This window comes from Oncorhynchus tshawytscha, linkage group LG22, assembly GCF_018296145.1.
Source record: "Oncorhynchus tshawytscha isolate Ot180627B linkage group LG22, Otsh_v2.0, whole genome shotgun sequence".
NCBI lineage: Eukaryota > Metazoa > Chordata > Actinopteri > Salmoniformes > Salmonidae > Oncorhynchus > Oncorhynchus tshawytscha.
Window position 1 is genome coordinate 26,422,610 of NC_056450.1, and position 14,238 is coordinate 26,436,847.

General features: G+C 48.7%; 2 protein-coding genes across 4 annotated transcripts in view; one reads left to right on the forward strand and one right to left on the reverse strand.

Moving 5' to 3' along the window:
* The window catches only part of LOC112222186, a 52,259-nt gene extending 51,287 nt beyond the window's left edge, over window positions 1-972 (forward strand). For both annotated transcript variants that reach the window (XM_024384872.2, XM_042303988.1), the window contains exon 3: window positions 184-972. In XM_024384872.2, the coding sequence (XP_024240640.1) occupies window positions 184-618 (435 nt within the window). In that variant the 3' untranslated portion in view covers window positions 619-972. The remainder of the gene's footprint in view (window positions 1-183) is intronic.
* Window positions 973-6,875: 5,903 nt separating this feature from the next.
* Window positions 6,876-12,003, reverse strand: irf10 (interferon regulatory factor 10). 2 transcript variants are annotated; one of them, XM_024384874.2, is made up of 8 exons: window positions 11,484-12,003; window positions 11,014-11,209; window positions 10,826-10,911; window positions 10,604-10,655; window positions 10,407-10,511; window positions 9,814-10,200; window positions 8,188-8,250; window positions 6,876-7,913 (listed from the first exon to the last, which is right to left on the reverse strand). In XM_024384874.2, the coding sequence occupies exons 1-8, from the start codon at window positions 11,655-11,657 to the stop codon at window positions 7,879-7,881; spliced, it is 1,098 nt and encodes a 365-aa protein (XP_024240642.1). In that variant the 5' UTR covers window positions 11,658-12,003; the 3' UTR covers window positions 6,876-7,878. The 2 variants fall into 2 exon arrangements, with proteins under 2 accessions (XP_024240642.1, XP_024240641.1); XM_024384873.2 differs by having other exon boundaries at window positions 8,132-8,250; window positions 11,484-11,987.
* Between the last annotated feature and the right edge of the window lie 2,235 nt (window positions 12,004-14,238).

A 14,238-nucleotide genomic window follows, 5' to 3' on the forward strand; every position in this document is an offset into this window, starting at 1 on the left:
ATTTATAAAAGGCACTAGTAAAGCGAACGTGTTTAATCTGCTCTATTCACGTAATGTAAACGTGACAAATTTCCTTTCAACAACAATGGTTGAAATCATTCATTGAAATTCCTATCCTTAGTAAAAATTATGTATATTCCACCACAGTTGTGTGAATATGTTGTTGTTGTTCTGTGCATGTAGGAGTTACTGACGGTTCTGGTGGAGTACCCGTTCTTCGTGCGTGACCGCGGCTGGTCTTCCTGCTGTCCCCAGAGAACCGCCCAGCTCTACGGCCTGTCCTGCCGCCAGCTCAGCGAGGGAGACATCTGCTTGGCCCTCACCCCCTTACACACACGCACAGTCCCCCGGGGCCACAGGACACACACCCAGGCTAGAGCCAGCACACACAGGGAGGATATGCCCCCTCCTCTCCCTCCTCCTCCTCTTCCTCATCCCTCCCCTGCTCTTGTACCTCCTCCTCTCCCTCCTCCCCCTGTAGACCCCCCCACCCAGGAGCAGCCACGCCCACGGAAGAGGCGATGGTCAGCCCCCGACCTCCTTCCTCCCACCGGAACTACTGGGATTGACAAGACCACCAATTTACCTCACGGCTCCAAGCAGAGGAAGTGGCAGTAGAGCGCACACGCAAGCACAAATACACCCTCCTTGTGTGAGAGCACGAGGCAGGGTTGCAGGGAAGGACATAGAACAGGCAACGTTAAGGGTGTCCACACTGCTGCCCAAAGCATGAGCCCATAGCCCTCTTTCCCATCTCCCAATCTTTGCTTAACACACCTCAGACAGGGGCAACAGTCTGACGGGCAGCAGTCTGAGGACAAGCGGTCTGAGGGGCAACGGTCTGAGGGGCAGCAGTCTGAGGGGCAGCAGTCTGAGGGGCAACGGTCTGAGGGGCAGCGGTCTGAGGGGCAGCAGTCTGAGGGGCAGCGGTCTGAGGGGCAGCAGTCTGAGGGGCAGCGGTCTGAGGGGCAGCAGTCCAGCATTCTGGGGGCAGCAGTCTGAGGGGCAGCGGTCAGCGGTCTGAGGGACAGCATTCTGAGGGGCAGCAGTCTGAGGGCAGCGGTCTGAGGGGCAGCGGTCTGAGGGGCAACGGTCCGAGGGGCAGCAGTCCAAGGGGCAGCAGTCTGAAGGACAGCAGTCTGAGGGGCAGCAGTCTGAGGGGCAGCAGTCTGAAGGACAGCAGTCTGAGGGGCAGCAGTCTGAGGGGCAGTCTGAGGGGCAGCGGTCTGAGGGGCAGCGGTCTGAGGGGCAGTCTGAGGGGCAGCGGTCTGAGGGGCAGCGGTCTGAGGGGCAGCAGTCTGAGGGGCAGCGGTCTGAGGGGCAGCAGTCTGAGGGGCAGCAGTCTGAGGGGCAGCAGTCTGAGGGGCAGCAGTCTGAGGGCAGCAGCGGTCTGAGGGGCAGCAGTCCGAGGGGCAGGGCAGTCTGAGGGGCAGCGGTCTGAGGGAGCAGGGCAGTCATTCTGAGGGGCAGCGGTCTGAGGGGCAGCGGTCTGAGGGGCAGCGGTCTGAGGGGCAGCGGTCTGAGGGGCAGCTGAGGGGCAGCGGTCTGAGGGGCAGGGGCAGTCTGAGGGGCAGCAGTCTGAGGGGCAGCGGTCTGAGGGGCAGCGGTCTGAGGGGCAGCGGTCTGAGGGGCAGCGGTCTGAGGGGCAGCAGTCTGAGGGGCAGCAGTCTGAGGGGCAGGGGCAGCCTGAGGGGCAGCAGTCTGAGGGGCAGCGTCTGAGGGGCAGGACAGCAGTCTGAGGGGCAGCAGTCTGAAGGGCAGCGGTCTGAGGGGCAGCTCTGAGGGGCAACGGTCCGAGGGGCAGCAGTCCGAGCAGGGCAGCAGTCTGAGGGGCAGCAGTCTGAGGGGCAGCAGTCTGAGGGGCAGCAGTCTGAGGGGCAGCGGTCTGAGGGGGGCAGCAGTCTGAAGGACAGCAGTCTGAGGGGCAGCAGTCTGAGGGGCAGCAGTCTGAGGGGCAGCAGTCTGAGGGGCAGCGGTCTGAGGGGGTCTGAGGGGCAGGGGCAGTCTGAGGGGCAGCAGTCTGAAGGGCAGCAGTCTGAGGGGCAGCAGTCTGAAGGGCAGCAGTCTGAGGGGCAGCGGTCTGAGGGGCAGCGGTCTGAGGGGCAGCAGTCTGAGGGCAGCGGTCTGAGGGGTAGCGGTCTGAGGGGCAGCGGTCTGAGGGGCAGCGGTCTGAGGGGCAGTCTGAGGGGCAGTCTGAGGGGCAGCAGTCTGAGGGGCAGCAGCTGAGGGGCAGCGGTCTGAGGGGCAGCGGTCTGAGGGGCAGCGGTCTGAGGGGCAGCGGTCTGAGGGGCAGCGGTCTGAGGGGTAGGGGCAGCGGTCTGAGGGGAAGCAGTCTGAGGGGCAACAGTCTGAGGGGCAGCAGTCTGAGGACAAGCGGTCTGAGGGGCAGCGGTCTGAGGGACAGCAGTCTGAGGGGCAGCAGTCTGAAGGACAGCAGTCTGAGGGGAAGCAGTCTGAGGGGCAGCGGTCTGAGGGACAGCGGTCTGAGGGGCAGCGGTCTGAGGGACAGCGGTCTGAGGGGTAGCAGTCTAAGGGGCAGCGGCCTGAGGGGCAGCGGTCTGAGGGGCAGCGGTCTGAGGGGCAGCAGTCTGAGGGGCAGCAGTCTGAGGACAAGCGGTCTGAGGGGCAGCGGTCTGAGGGGCAGCGGTCTGAGGGGCAGCGGTCTGAGGGGCAGCGGTCTGAGGGGCAGCGGTCTGAGGGGCAGCGGTCTGAGGGGCAGCGGTCTGATGGACAGCGGTCTGAGGGGCAACGGTCTGAGGGGTAGCAGTCTGAGGGGCAGCAGTCTGAGGGACAGCGGTCTGAGGGACAGAGGTCTGAGGGGCAACGGTCTGAGGGGTAGCAGTCTGAGGGGCAGCAGTCTGAGGGGCAGCGGTCTGAGGGGCAACGGTCTGAGGAGTAGCGGTCTGAGGGGCAACGGTCTGAGGGGTAGCAGTCTGAGGGGTAGCAGTCTGAGGGGCAGCAGTCTGAGCTCCACATTGACAGTATGAGATGTTTAGTGAGAATCAAGCACTTGAGAATCAAGCACCCTTATATACTGACAGTGTTTTCTGCAGGGTATCGATTTTCAATCAGTGTGAAAGTAAACTGTATTAAAGAAGTCTATCACAGATACTGTATATACACTGCCCTCTGTAATTATGGGAAAGCGACAATTTTGTTGTTGTTTTGGCTCTGTACTCCAGCACTTTGTATGTGAAATGATACAATGACTATGGGGTTAAAGTGCAGACTGCCGCTTTAATTTGAGAACATTTTAATCCATACCAGGTGAACCGTTTAGAAATTACAGTGCTTTTTGTACATAGTCCCCCCATTTTAGGGGACCAAAAGTATATATTCACTTGTGTGCATTAATGTTGTCAAAAGTTTAGTATTTGGTCGCATACTCCTTGCACGCATCAAGCTTGTGACTCTACAAACTTGTTGGCTGCATTAGCTGTTTGTGCCCAGTAGAAATGAATGGTAAATAATGTATTGTGTGATTTTGGAGTTACTAAGAAGAGAATGTTTCTGAACACTTCTACATTAATGTGGATGCTAACATGATTACAGGTAGTCCTGTATGAATCGTGAATAATGATGAGTGATGCACAAATATCATACCCCCAAGACATGCTAACCTCTCACTATAACAATAACAGAGGAGGTTAGCATTTTATATCATACCCCCAAGACATGCTAACCTCTCACTATTACAATAACAGAGGAGGTTAGCATTTTATATCATACCCCCAAGACATGCTAACCTCTCACTATTACAATAACAGAGGAGGTTAGCATTTTATATCATACCCCCAAGACATGCTAACCTCTCACTATTACAATAACAGAGGAGGTTAGCATTTTATTTCTATTTATTTTTTAAGACACAAGCTTGATGTACTCATTGCTTGTTAGGAATATGGGACCAAATAATAACTTTTGACTACTTTAATACACATATAAGTGAATTTGTCCCAATACTTTTGGTCCCCTATACGTCATATCTATAAAGGTTCACCTGATATGGATGAAAATACTCTCAGATTAAAGCTGGCAGTCTGCACTTACCTCATAGTCATTGTTTCATTTCACATCCAAAGTTCTGGAGTACAGAGCCCCAAAAAATGACTATATATTACATTACAGATGTTCTATGCTAAACCGATTTAATGCAACCTCTCTGATTGTCACTTTCGCAATGTGTTCTCAGTTTTAAATCTTCTAGCTTCTTCTGAGCCGAAGTCTGTCAGCCGGTCGGTCGGTGGATCTGGGCAGGCAAGGTGAACGAAAGTATCAGCAACTCTTTGCCTTTTTACTATTCTCGTTATCGGGGGGTCATGTCAATCGCTTGTTCGCCAAGACATTGCCCTTGTTCTTAACAATGTCTCAGCAAAGGGAAAAACACTCATGAAAACTTCGTAACAGACAGTCCCCTCCCACAGACGGGTCTGTGTCACCTCGCCTCGAAACTAAGTGTTTTTCCATTAAAAGAAAAAAAAGTACAAATAGAAAAAAAAGGCTAGATAGAGGGAGAGTAATGGTGCTAATAACAGGTTTGAACACGATGCTTTGTGAACAGACATTTGACCCCTAGGTACTGTAGGGTGGCAGGTAGCCTAGCAGTTAGAGCATTGAGCCAGGACCTGAAAGGTTCGAAAGTCGCTGGTTCGAATACCCGAGCCGTTAAGGTGAAAAATCTGTCAGTGTGCCCTTAACCCTAATTCTCTCCAGGGGCGCTGTACTACTATGGTTGACCTGTAAAACACATTTCACTGCACCTACTTGGTGTATGTGAACATATTTATTTGACTGTACTCTGTACCCCTTCTGTTCCCCTTTCTTTTCTCCATGTACTGTATGTGTTGGAGCGCAGGGAAAAATGATTGAAAGTATTTTAAAGCTCAGATACGGGTATCTTTTTCAGCACACTCTTTCACTTTAGTTTTTGAACTTTTTTTTGTCCATTTGTTTGTTTTTTTCTTTGTAAATGTTATAGCTATAAAAAAATATATATTTTTTAAATTGTGTGTGTTAAATAATGTTTGCTAGAAATAATAATATTAAAAAAGCTTTATAGATTTATACTGAATGAGGTGAATTTCTTCCCATATAAGATGTTGATTTGCTTCATGTCATTGGAAAGAGAGAATATCCAATTCTCCCATATTATGGTATATCATTATAATTCCATCTTTCCTCTAGACCCATCGTAATCAAAACATTGCCATTATGGGAGCAGTCAAGCAGGGGGTTGAAACCAAAATCATTTTCCAATTGTTTCGTTCTGAACAGAACCATTATTTTTTCTGAACAGAACCTTTATAGATCACTTTCGTTCATGATTCTTTTCCAGGTTTCAGTTCTGTTCCCTGAACCGGTTCTTACCCCTGGTGTGCACTAATACTACTAATAATTGATGTCACAGCCGACACTTTAGTTCTAACACGACAAGAGAAAAGTTTATTATTTAAATTATTTTTTTATGATTCATTTGATCTATAATCAGGTCTATACATCTGTGACAGGTTCGAACATCACATTATGGACATGAAACCATTTATATGTTTACTAGACTGGCTGTACATACAGTGCATTCAGAAAGTATTCAGACCCCTTGACTTTTTCCACATTTTGTTACGTTACAGCCTTATTAAAACATGTATTAAATCTATTTTTCTCATCAATCTACACACAATATCCCATAATGAGAAAGCAAAAACAGTTTTTTAGAAGTATTGGCATATTTAAATAAAAACAGAAATATCACATTTACATAAGTATTCAGACCCTTCACTCAGTACTTTGTTGAAGTACCTTTGGCAGCGATTACAGCGTCGAGTCTTCTTGGGTATGATGCTACAAGCTTGGCAAACCTGTATTTGGGGAGTTTCTCCCATTATTCTCTGCAGATCCTCTCGAGCTCTGTCAGGTTGGATGGGGAGCTCGCTTCACAGCTATTTTCAGGTCTCTCCAGAGATGTTCGATCGGGTTCAAGTCCAGGCTCTGGCTGGGCCACTCAAGGACATTCAGAGACTTATCCTAAAGCCACTCCTGCATTGTCTTGGCTGTGTGCTTAGGGTGGTTATCCTGTTGGAAGGTGAACCTTCGCCCCCAATCTGAGGTCCTGAGTGCTCTGGAGCAGGTTTTCATCAAGGGATCTCTCTGTACTTTGCTCCATTCATCTTTGCCTCATCCTGACTAGTCTCCCAGGCACTGCGCTGAAAAACCTCTCCACAGAATGATGCTGGCATCACCATGCTTCACCGTAGGGATGGTGCCAAGTTTCCTCCAGACGTGACGCTTGGAATTCAGGCCAAAGAGTTCAATCTTGGTTTCATCAGACTAGAGAATCTTGAATCTCATTGTCTGAGAGTGCTTTAGGTGCCTTTGGCAAACTCCAAGCAGGCTGTCATGTGCCTTTTACTGAGGAGTGGCTTCCGTCGGGCCACTGTACCGTCGGGCCTGATTGGTTGAGTGCAGCAGAGATCGTTGTCCTTCAGGAAGGTTCTCCCATCTCCACAGAGGACCTCTGGAGCTCTGTCAGAGTGAACATCGGGTTCTTGGTCACCTCCCTGACCAAGGCCCTTCTCCCCCGATTGCTCAATTTGGCCAGCTCGGCCAGCTCTAGGAAGAGTCTTGGTGGTTCCAAACTTCTTCCATTTAATAATGATGGCGTTTTTGGTACCCTTCCCCAGATCTGTGCCTCGACACAATCCTGTCTTGGAGCTCTCTAAATTCCTTTGACCTCATGGCTTGGTTTTTGCTCTGGCATGCACTGTCAACTGTGAGATCTTATATTGACAGTTGTGTGCCTTTACAAATCATGTCCAATCAGTTAAATTTACCACAGTTGGACTACAGTTCTACAATAAAGTTGTAGAAAAATCTCAAGGATGATCAATGGAAACAGGATTCACCTGAGTTCAATTTCAAGTCTCATAACAAAGGGTCTGAATACTTATGTAAATAAGGTGCTTCTGTCATTATGGGGTATTGTGTGTAGATTAATGAGGGATAAAAATGATGTTTTACATTTTTGAATAACGCTGTAACGTAACAAAATGTTTAAAAAAGTCAAGGGGTCTGAATACTTTCCAAACACACTGTACATTTCTATCACAAGTTGATTATGAGGTAAATGGAAGTTTTTCACATTGTACAAGATACTGTAAAAAAAAAATGCTTAAACAACGCATTGAGAAAACATAATGACAAAAGATGTCAAACATTTACTGGCAAAAGTATGACTTTCTCTGTAGATTACAGGGCTGGAGGAATGTAACCAATCTCAAATTCATAGACAGCGCTATTGATGTGAGGACTGACCATCCATGATATCAAAATTATATGTATAACCACGTTTTGAGGCTATACATTGTTTGTTTACATTTACTTTGTTTACAAACATTGGAGTTAACCAAGCTTATATTTTGTTGAACTAACCTCATGAGACATTTATACGTTTTATTCTTCAATAATCATTTGGTACATATGCTACTTTTTTCTAGATTTTTTTAATAGATGTAGCAACTGCAGATTATCGATTTAAGAAAACTATGTGAGAAATATCTGTTCCAAGCATACTTGCTCCTACCTGTGTCGTATCATATTGTTCTCTGCTCTCTTAAGGTTGAGGTATATGTTGCTTTCCACAGGGCATACAGTAAACCTACACTGACCGTGTCTTGAGTCTCCACTCACCCCCCATCATGGCTGGCTAAGCTAGGACAGGAGGGGCCACCAGGGTGGACTGGTGATGTTCCCCAGGGGTTACTCAGAGGGGTGTCCTGGGCTCCTTACATCTGGGGCAGGGGGTGTGGCTGACCCTCTCCCTCTTCCCCCATGGTCTTGTGTGTGTGAAGGTGTGGTCTCCCCTCTGTCCCCATCCTCAGGCACCTATGCAGTAGGTTGACAGCAAACAGGGGCACCACCTGCACACGAAGACACACAGACAGGAAGACATTGTCACTGACTATGACTACGAGGACCTCTGCTGGTAGCTGGAATACCTGCGTTTTACTGCTCAACTTTGCAGGGAAAGACCTGGATTACTATATAAGAATATATGATTCAGCAAAGGTGCAGTTGCTGATTGTAGCACAGGAATTCCCTAATCCACAGTGACTCCTGACCCCATCCCATGAACCACCTGTGCAATGATCAGTTTCCTGGTTTTCAGTTGGCTGGCATCAGGAAACTCCTCACCAAAGCAGAGGTCAATCTCATAGCGAGGTTTGGGTCCCGCCCCCTGGATATAGTCCTGGAGCTCTGTGGAGAGATAAGGGAAGGGATGGAGAGAGAGATAAGGAGAGGAATGGAGAGAGAGAAGGGGATGGAGAGAGAGAGAGAGAAGGGGAGGGATGGAGAGAGAGAAGGGGATGGATGGAGAGAGAGAAGGGAATGGAGAGAGAGAGAAGGGGATGGATGGAGAGTGAGAAGGGGAGGGATGAGAGAAAGATAAGGAGAGGAATGGAGAGAGAGAAGGGGATAGAGAGAGAGAGAGCGAAGGGGAGGGATGGAGAGAGAGAGAGAAGGGGATGGATGGAGAGAGAGAAGGGGAGGGATGGAGAGAGATACGGAGAGGAATGGAGAGAGAGAAGGGGATGGAGAGAGAGAGGGAAGGGGAGGGATGGAGAGAGAGAGAGAAGGGGATGGATGGAGAGAGAGAAGGGGAGGGATGGAGAGAGAGAGAAGGAGAGGGATGAGAGAAAGATAAGGAGAGGAATGGAGAGAGAGAAGGGGATAGAGAGAAAGAGAGAGAGAAGGGGAGGGATGGAGAGAGAGAGAGAAGGGGATGGATGGAGAGAGAGATAAGGAGAGGAATGGAGAGAGAGAAGGGGATGGAGAGAGAGAGAGAGAAGGGGAGGGATGGAGAGAGAGAGAGAAGGGGATGGATGGAGAGAGAGAAGGGGAGGGATGGAGAGAGAGATAAGGAGAGGGATGAGAGAAAGATAAGGAGGGGAATGGGGAGAGAAGGGGATGGAGAGTAAAGCCCTTGAATTGAATTGAATTGAATTGAGAGAGAGAGAAGGGGAGGGATGGAGAGAGAGATAAGGAGAGGGATGAGAGAAAGATAAGGAGAGGAATGGGGGAGAGAAGGGGATGGAGAGAGAGAATGGGATGGAGAGAGAGAGAGAAGGGGAGGGATGGAGAGAGAGATAAGGAGAGGGATGAGAGAAAGATAAGGAGAGGAATGGGGGAGAGAAGGGGATGAGAGAGAAAAAAAAGGGGAGGGTGGAGAGAGAGAAGGGGAGGGACGGAGAGAGAGAAGTGGAGGGATAGAGAGAGATAAGGAGAGGAATGGAGAGAGAAGGGGATGGAGAGAGAGAGAAGGAGAGGGATGGAGAGAGAGAAGGGGAGGGATGGAGAGAGAGATAAGGAGAGGAATGGGGGAGAGAAGGGGATGAGAGAGAAAGAAGGGGAGGGTGGAGAGAGAGATAAGGAGAGGAATTGAGAGAAGGGGAGGGATGGAGAGAGAGATAAGGGGAGGGAAGAGAGAGAGAGAGAAGGGGAGGGATGGAGAGAGAGATAAGGGGAGGGATGGAGAGAGAGAGAAGGGGAGGGATGGAGAGAGAGAAGGGCAGGGGTGGAGAGAGAGATAAGGAGAGGAACAGAGAGAGAGAAGGGGATGCAGAGAGAGAAGGGGAGGGATGGAGAGAGAAGGGGGGATGGAGAGAGAGAGAGGGAGAGATGGAGAGAGATAAGGAGAGGAATGGAGGAACAAAAGTGGAGGGATGGAGAGAGATAAGGAGAGGGATGGAGAGAGCGAGGGGGAGAGATGGAGAGATAAGGAGAGGGATGGAGAGAGATAAGGTTTAGTAAGGCCCCTACCCTTCAGAAATATAGCTGTGTCCAGCAGCTTGCAGGTCCTCTCCCTGTCCAGTTTGTTGGGCCTGTCTGTGTGTTGGGCCAGGGGGCCACTCCAGTACACCCTGCCCTGGCAGAACCTCTTGATAAACACCCCGTCTGGAGCAACCCACACCAGGACGCCCCTCTCCAGGTGGGGCAGCAGGCGGCCCATGGCCTCAGCGATGCCCGAGGGAAGATGGATGACCCCTGGAGGGGGGAAGGGGACCTGTTGGGCTGCGCAGGGTCCATAGATCCTCTCATTCCCCAGGGGCACCTGACCCTGCAGGAGGAAACAGCCGTCTGGGGTACTGGTGGTCACATCCACTACTAGCTGGCCCTGATAGAACAGACACACCCGCACACGCAAGTCTGGACACACACACACACAGACGCAAGCAAACACAAACACACACACACAAACACACACACACTAATTAATCAATCAAGCATCAACCACCCAGTTCTGTTTTTCTGGGAGTGCTGTAGCAGCACCCCTACTTCCCGTGATGTGCCAGCACTACTGAGACCCTCCAGGCTCTAGTTGGAATGATACTGCAGTGTACGGGTTGTCTTACCAGAGATCTGTGGTGTAGGGACGACTATGGAGAGAGGAGCAGAGCCATCCCTCTGAGGATTCCCTGTGTTGGACCAGTAGTACACATGGTCCCCTGCCAAGCCCTCTAGATGAGAGAGAATGCACACCAATATATCTGACTCAACATTGTTCAGTTATTCAGATACCAGTCACAAGTACATGGAGGATGATACTGACCTCTGGAGTTGACTCTTCCATCCCTGGCCTCTGATTCACTATTGCAGCCAAACTGAGGGGACACACATATTTACAGCAAATGATCTGACTTGTAGAACATTCAGTGCAAATGTGCAAAACTTCATTCATACGTAAATGTAAAGTTATTGCAACCATTATCCTCTAGATGGCAGAAACTATCCACCTGCAACACAGCATCGAAGAGAGAACCTGCCGTGTTACCTGTGGATGGCGTGTGACAATGTTCCTCAGTGGAACACTGGAGTGGCTGGTCTGGATGGTCACCTGACTCTCAGGCTGAGGAGATTCTGAGACAGGAGGAATAGAGAGTAAATAATCACACGTTTAACCCATAAAGGGCTCTGAGCTCTCTACACCAGAGCTTCATGAGACTGAACATTGCAGTGTACCTGAGTCTCTGCCTGTCTCTGGCTCTGCCTGGATGTGGTAGACCTTGTAGGGCTCGGATACATCTAACTGGCTGCGCTCTGGGACTTCTTTGAAGTCTGTGCTCTTGTTGAAGGCACAGCGGAGACGAGTCTTCCAGGTGGTGGGATCTGCCTTGTCCCTCCCCTCCCGATACTTCCCCTTATACACTGCCCACGCCTGGTAGGGACACACACACACACACACACACAAACACATGCACACACACACACACAAAGAAGGATATGCGTGCCAAAAGAGAAACACAGAGTGCTTAATGGCTGATGAACATAGAAGAAGAGTAACACTTGCACTGATATGCACATGGACATCCAAATCAATCCATTAATTAGGTCTATATCAATATATTGATCATTCTATTAAATACAATTGGACTAGACACACTGCCAATCTTGTGTGAAAAAAAATGTAGAAAAACAATATACATTCTAACCTTGAATAGTGCTGCATCTTCGTTCAGACTATAGTCCTGTTTTGCCGCGTGTTTCCATGGGATCCTGAACATAGTTTTGTCTTCGTTCTCCCAGGTAAGTCCCGCATACTTTCCGCTGTCTATCTGCGCTATCAGCCACTCTCTCAAACGCATTTTCTTGACCAGCTCCTCCATCTTCAAAATACATATGAAACAAATAGGCTCCCAACAAAAAAATCTAAAAGTTGTAGTTGTACTTGTAGACCACAAGTAGACCTAATTACATGATCCCTCTTTGCACAGACTATAACATGCTAACACAAAATGATTAATCAAAATAAATTGTTATCAAATAAAATGTCTATGTTTCAGCACAACGAATATGACCATGGAAATGTCGCCATGAAAGTAATCATCAAGCAAGTGCTCGGGGCGCCTTTTTAAGTGAAAATGAAAGTAAAACGTGGGCTAAAGCAAAGATTATCTATGTGAGCCTACTTTCAGTTTTCGACTGGATTTGTAGGCTACATGTCATAGGCTCATTTAGCGCCCAGAGTGCAGGGAGGTGTGAGATTACAAAAAATAAAACCATTTTATACTAAATACATTATTAGAATAAGTAATTTGAGCTTACCTATTCTTTTGTAAAACAAGACATCCCCCAATTTATAGGCTTACAGTCCGTTCAGTTATGATCAAATATTGCATGCCATTTATAGCATTTCGAAACAACTGTTTCAATATCTGAAGTCATCTATTATCAGTTAGCTATCAGCGTAGTTTATTTTCCTGATGACCGAGTAGCCTAGACAATGTCTTTCCCTTCCTCGTGCGGTGGATGGAGTTACATGCACCACAGTAATGCTCTTTCAGGATGAATAGCTAAACATCCGTTAATTTCATGAAGGGTTGTAAAAGTCCCAGGGCCACATAGGCCTACAGATCATTTCATTTCATAAATCATTAATATGATTGTAGCCCCCATCAAAAGACCCACTAAAAAGACATAAAAAAGGAGAGGGAAGATATTCAAATCAAATCAAATCAAATTTTATTTGTCACATACACATGGTTAGCAGATGTTAATGCGAGTGTAGCGAAATGCTTGTGCTTCTAGTTCCGACAATGCAGTAATAACGAACAAGTAATCTAACTAACAATTCCAAAAAACTACTGTCTTATACACAGTGTAAGGGGATAAAGAATATGTACATAAGGATATATGAATGAGTGATGGTACAGAGCAGCATAGGCAAGATACAGTAGATGATATCGAGTACAGTATATACATATGAGATGAGTATGTAAACCAAGTGGCATAGTTAAAGTGGCTAGTGATACATGTATTACATAAGGATGCAGTCGATGATATAGAGTACAGTATCTACGTATGCATATGAGATGAATAATGTAGGGTAAGTAACATTATATTAGGTAGCATTGTTTAAAGTGGCTAGTGATATATTTACATAATTTCCCATCAATTCCCATTATTAAAGTGGCTGGAGTAGAGTCAGTGTCATTGACAGTGTGTTGGCAGTAGCCACTCAATGTTAGTGGTGGCTGTTTAACAGTCTGATGGCCTTGAGATAGAAGCTGTTTTTCAGTCTCTCGGTCCCAGCTTTGATGCACCTGTACTGACCTCGCCTTCTGGATGACAGCGGGGTGAACAGGCAGTGGCTCGGGTGGTTGATGTCCTTGATGATCTTTATGGCCTTCCTGTAGCATCGGGTGGTGTAGGTGTCCTGGAGGGCAGGTAGTTTGCCCCCGGTGATGCGTTGTGCAGACCTCACTACCCTCTGGAGAGCCTTACGGTTGAGGGCGGTGCAGTTGCCATACCAGGCGGTGATACAGCCCGCCAGGATGCTCTCGATTGTGCATCTGTAGAAGTTTGTGAGTGCTTTTGGTGACAAGCCGAATTTCTTCAGCCTCCTGAGGTTGAAGAGGCGCTGCTGCGCCTTCCTCACGATGCTGTCTGTGTGAGTGGACCAATTCAGTTTGTCTGTGATGTGTATGCCGAGGAACTTAAAACTTGCTACCCTCTCCACTACTGTTCCATCGATGTGGATGGGGGTGTTCCCTCTGCTGTTTCCTGAAGTCCACAATCATCTCCTTAGTTTTGTTGACGTTGAGTGTGAGGTTATTTTCCTGACACCACACTCCGAGGGCCCTCACCTCCTCCCTGTAGGCCGTCTCGTCGTTGTTGGTAATCAAGCCTACCACTGTTGTGTCGTCCGCAAACTTGATGATTGAGTTGGAGGCGTGCGTGGCCACGCAGTCGTGGGTGAACAGGGAGTACAGGAGAGGGCTCAGAACGCACCCTTGTGGGGCCCCAGTGTTGAGGATCAGCGGGGAGGAGATGTTGTTGCCTACCCTCACCACCTGGGGGCGGCCCGTCAGGAAGTCCAGTACCCAGTTGCACAGTGCGGGGTCGAGACCCAGGGTCTCGAGCTTGATGACGAGCTTGGAGGGTACTATGGTGTTGAATGCCGAGCTGTAGTCGATGAACAGCATTCTCACATAGGTATTCCTCTTGTCCAGATGGGTTAGGGCAGTGTGCAGTGTGGTTGAGATTGCATCGTCTGTGGACCTATTTGGGCGGTAAGCAAATTGGAGTGGGTCTAGGGTGTCAGGTAGGGTGGAGGTGATATGGTCCTTGACTAGTCTCTCAAAGCACTTCATGATGACGGATGTGAGTGCTACGGGCGGTAGTCGTTTAGCTCAGTTACCTTAGCTTTCTTGGGAACAGGAACAATGGTGGCCCTCTTGAAGCATG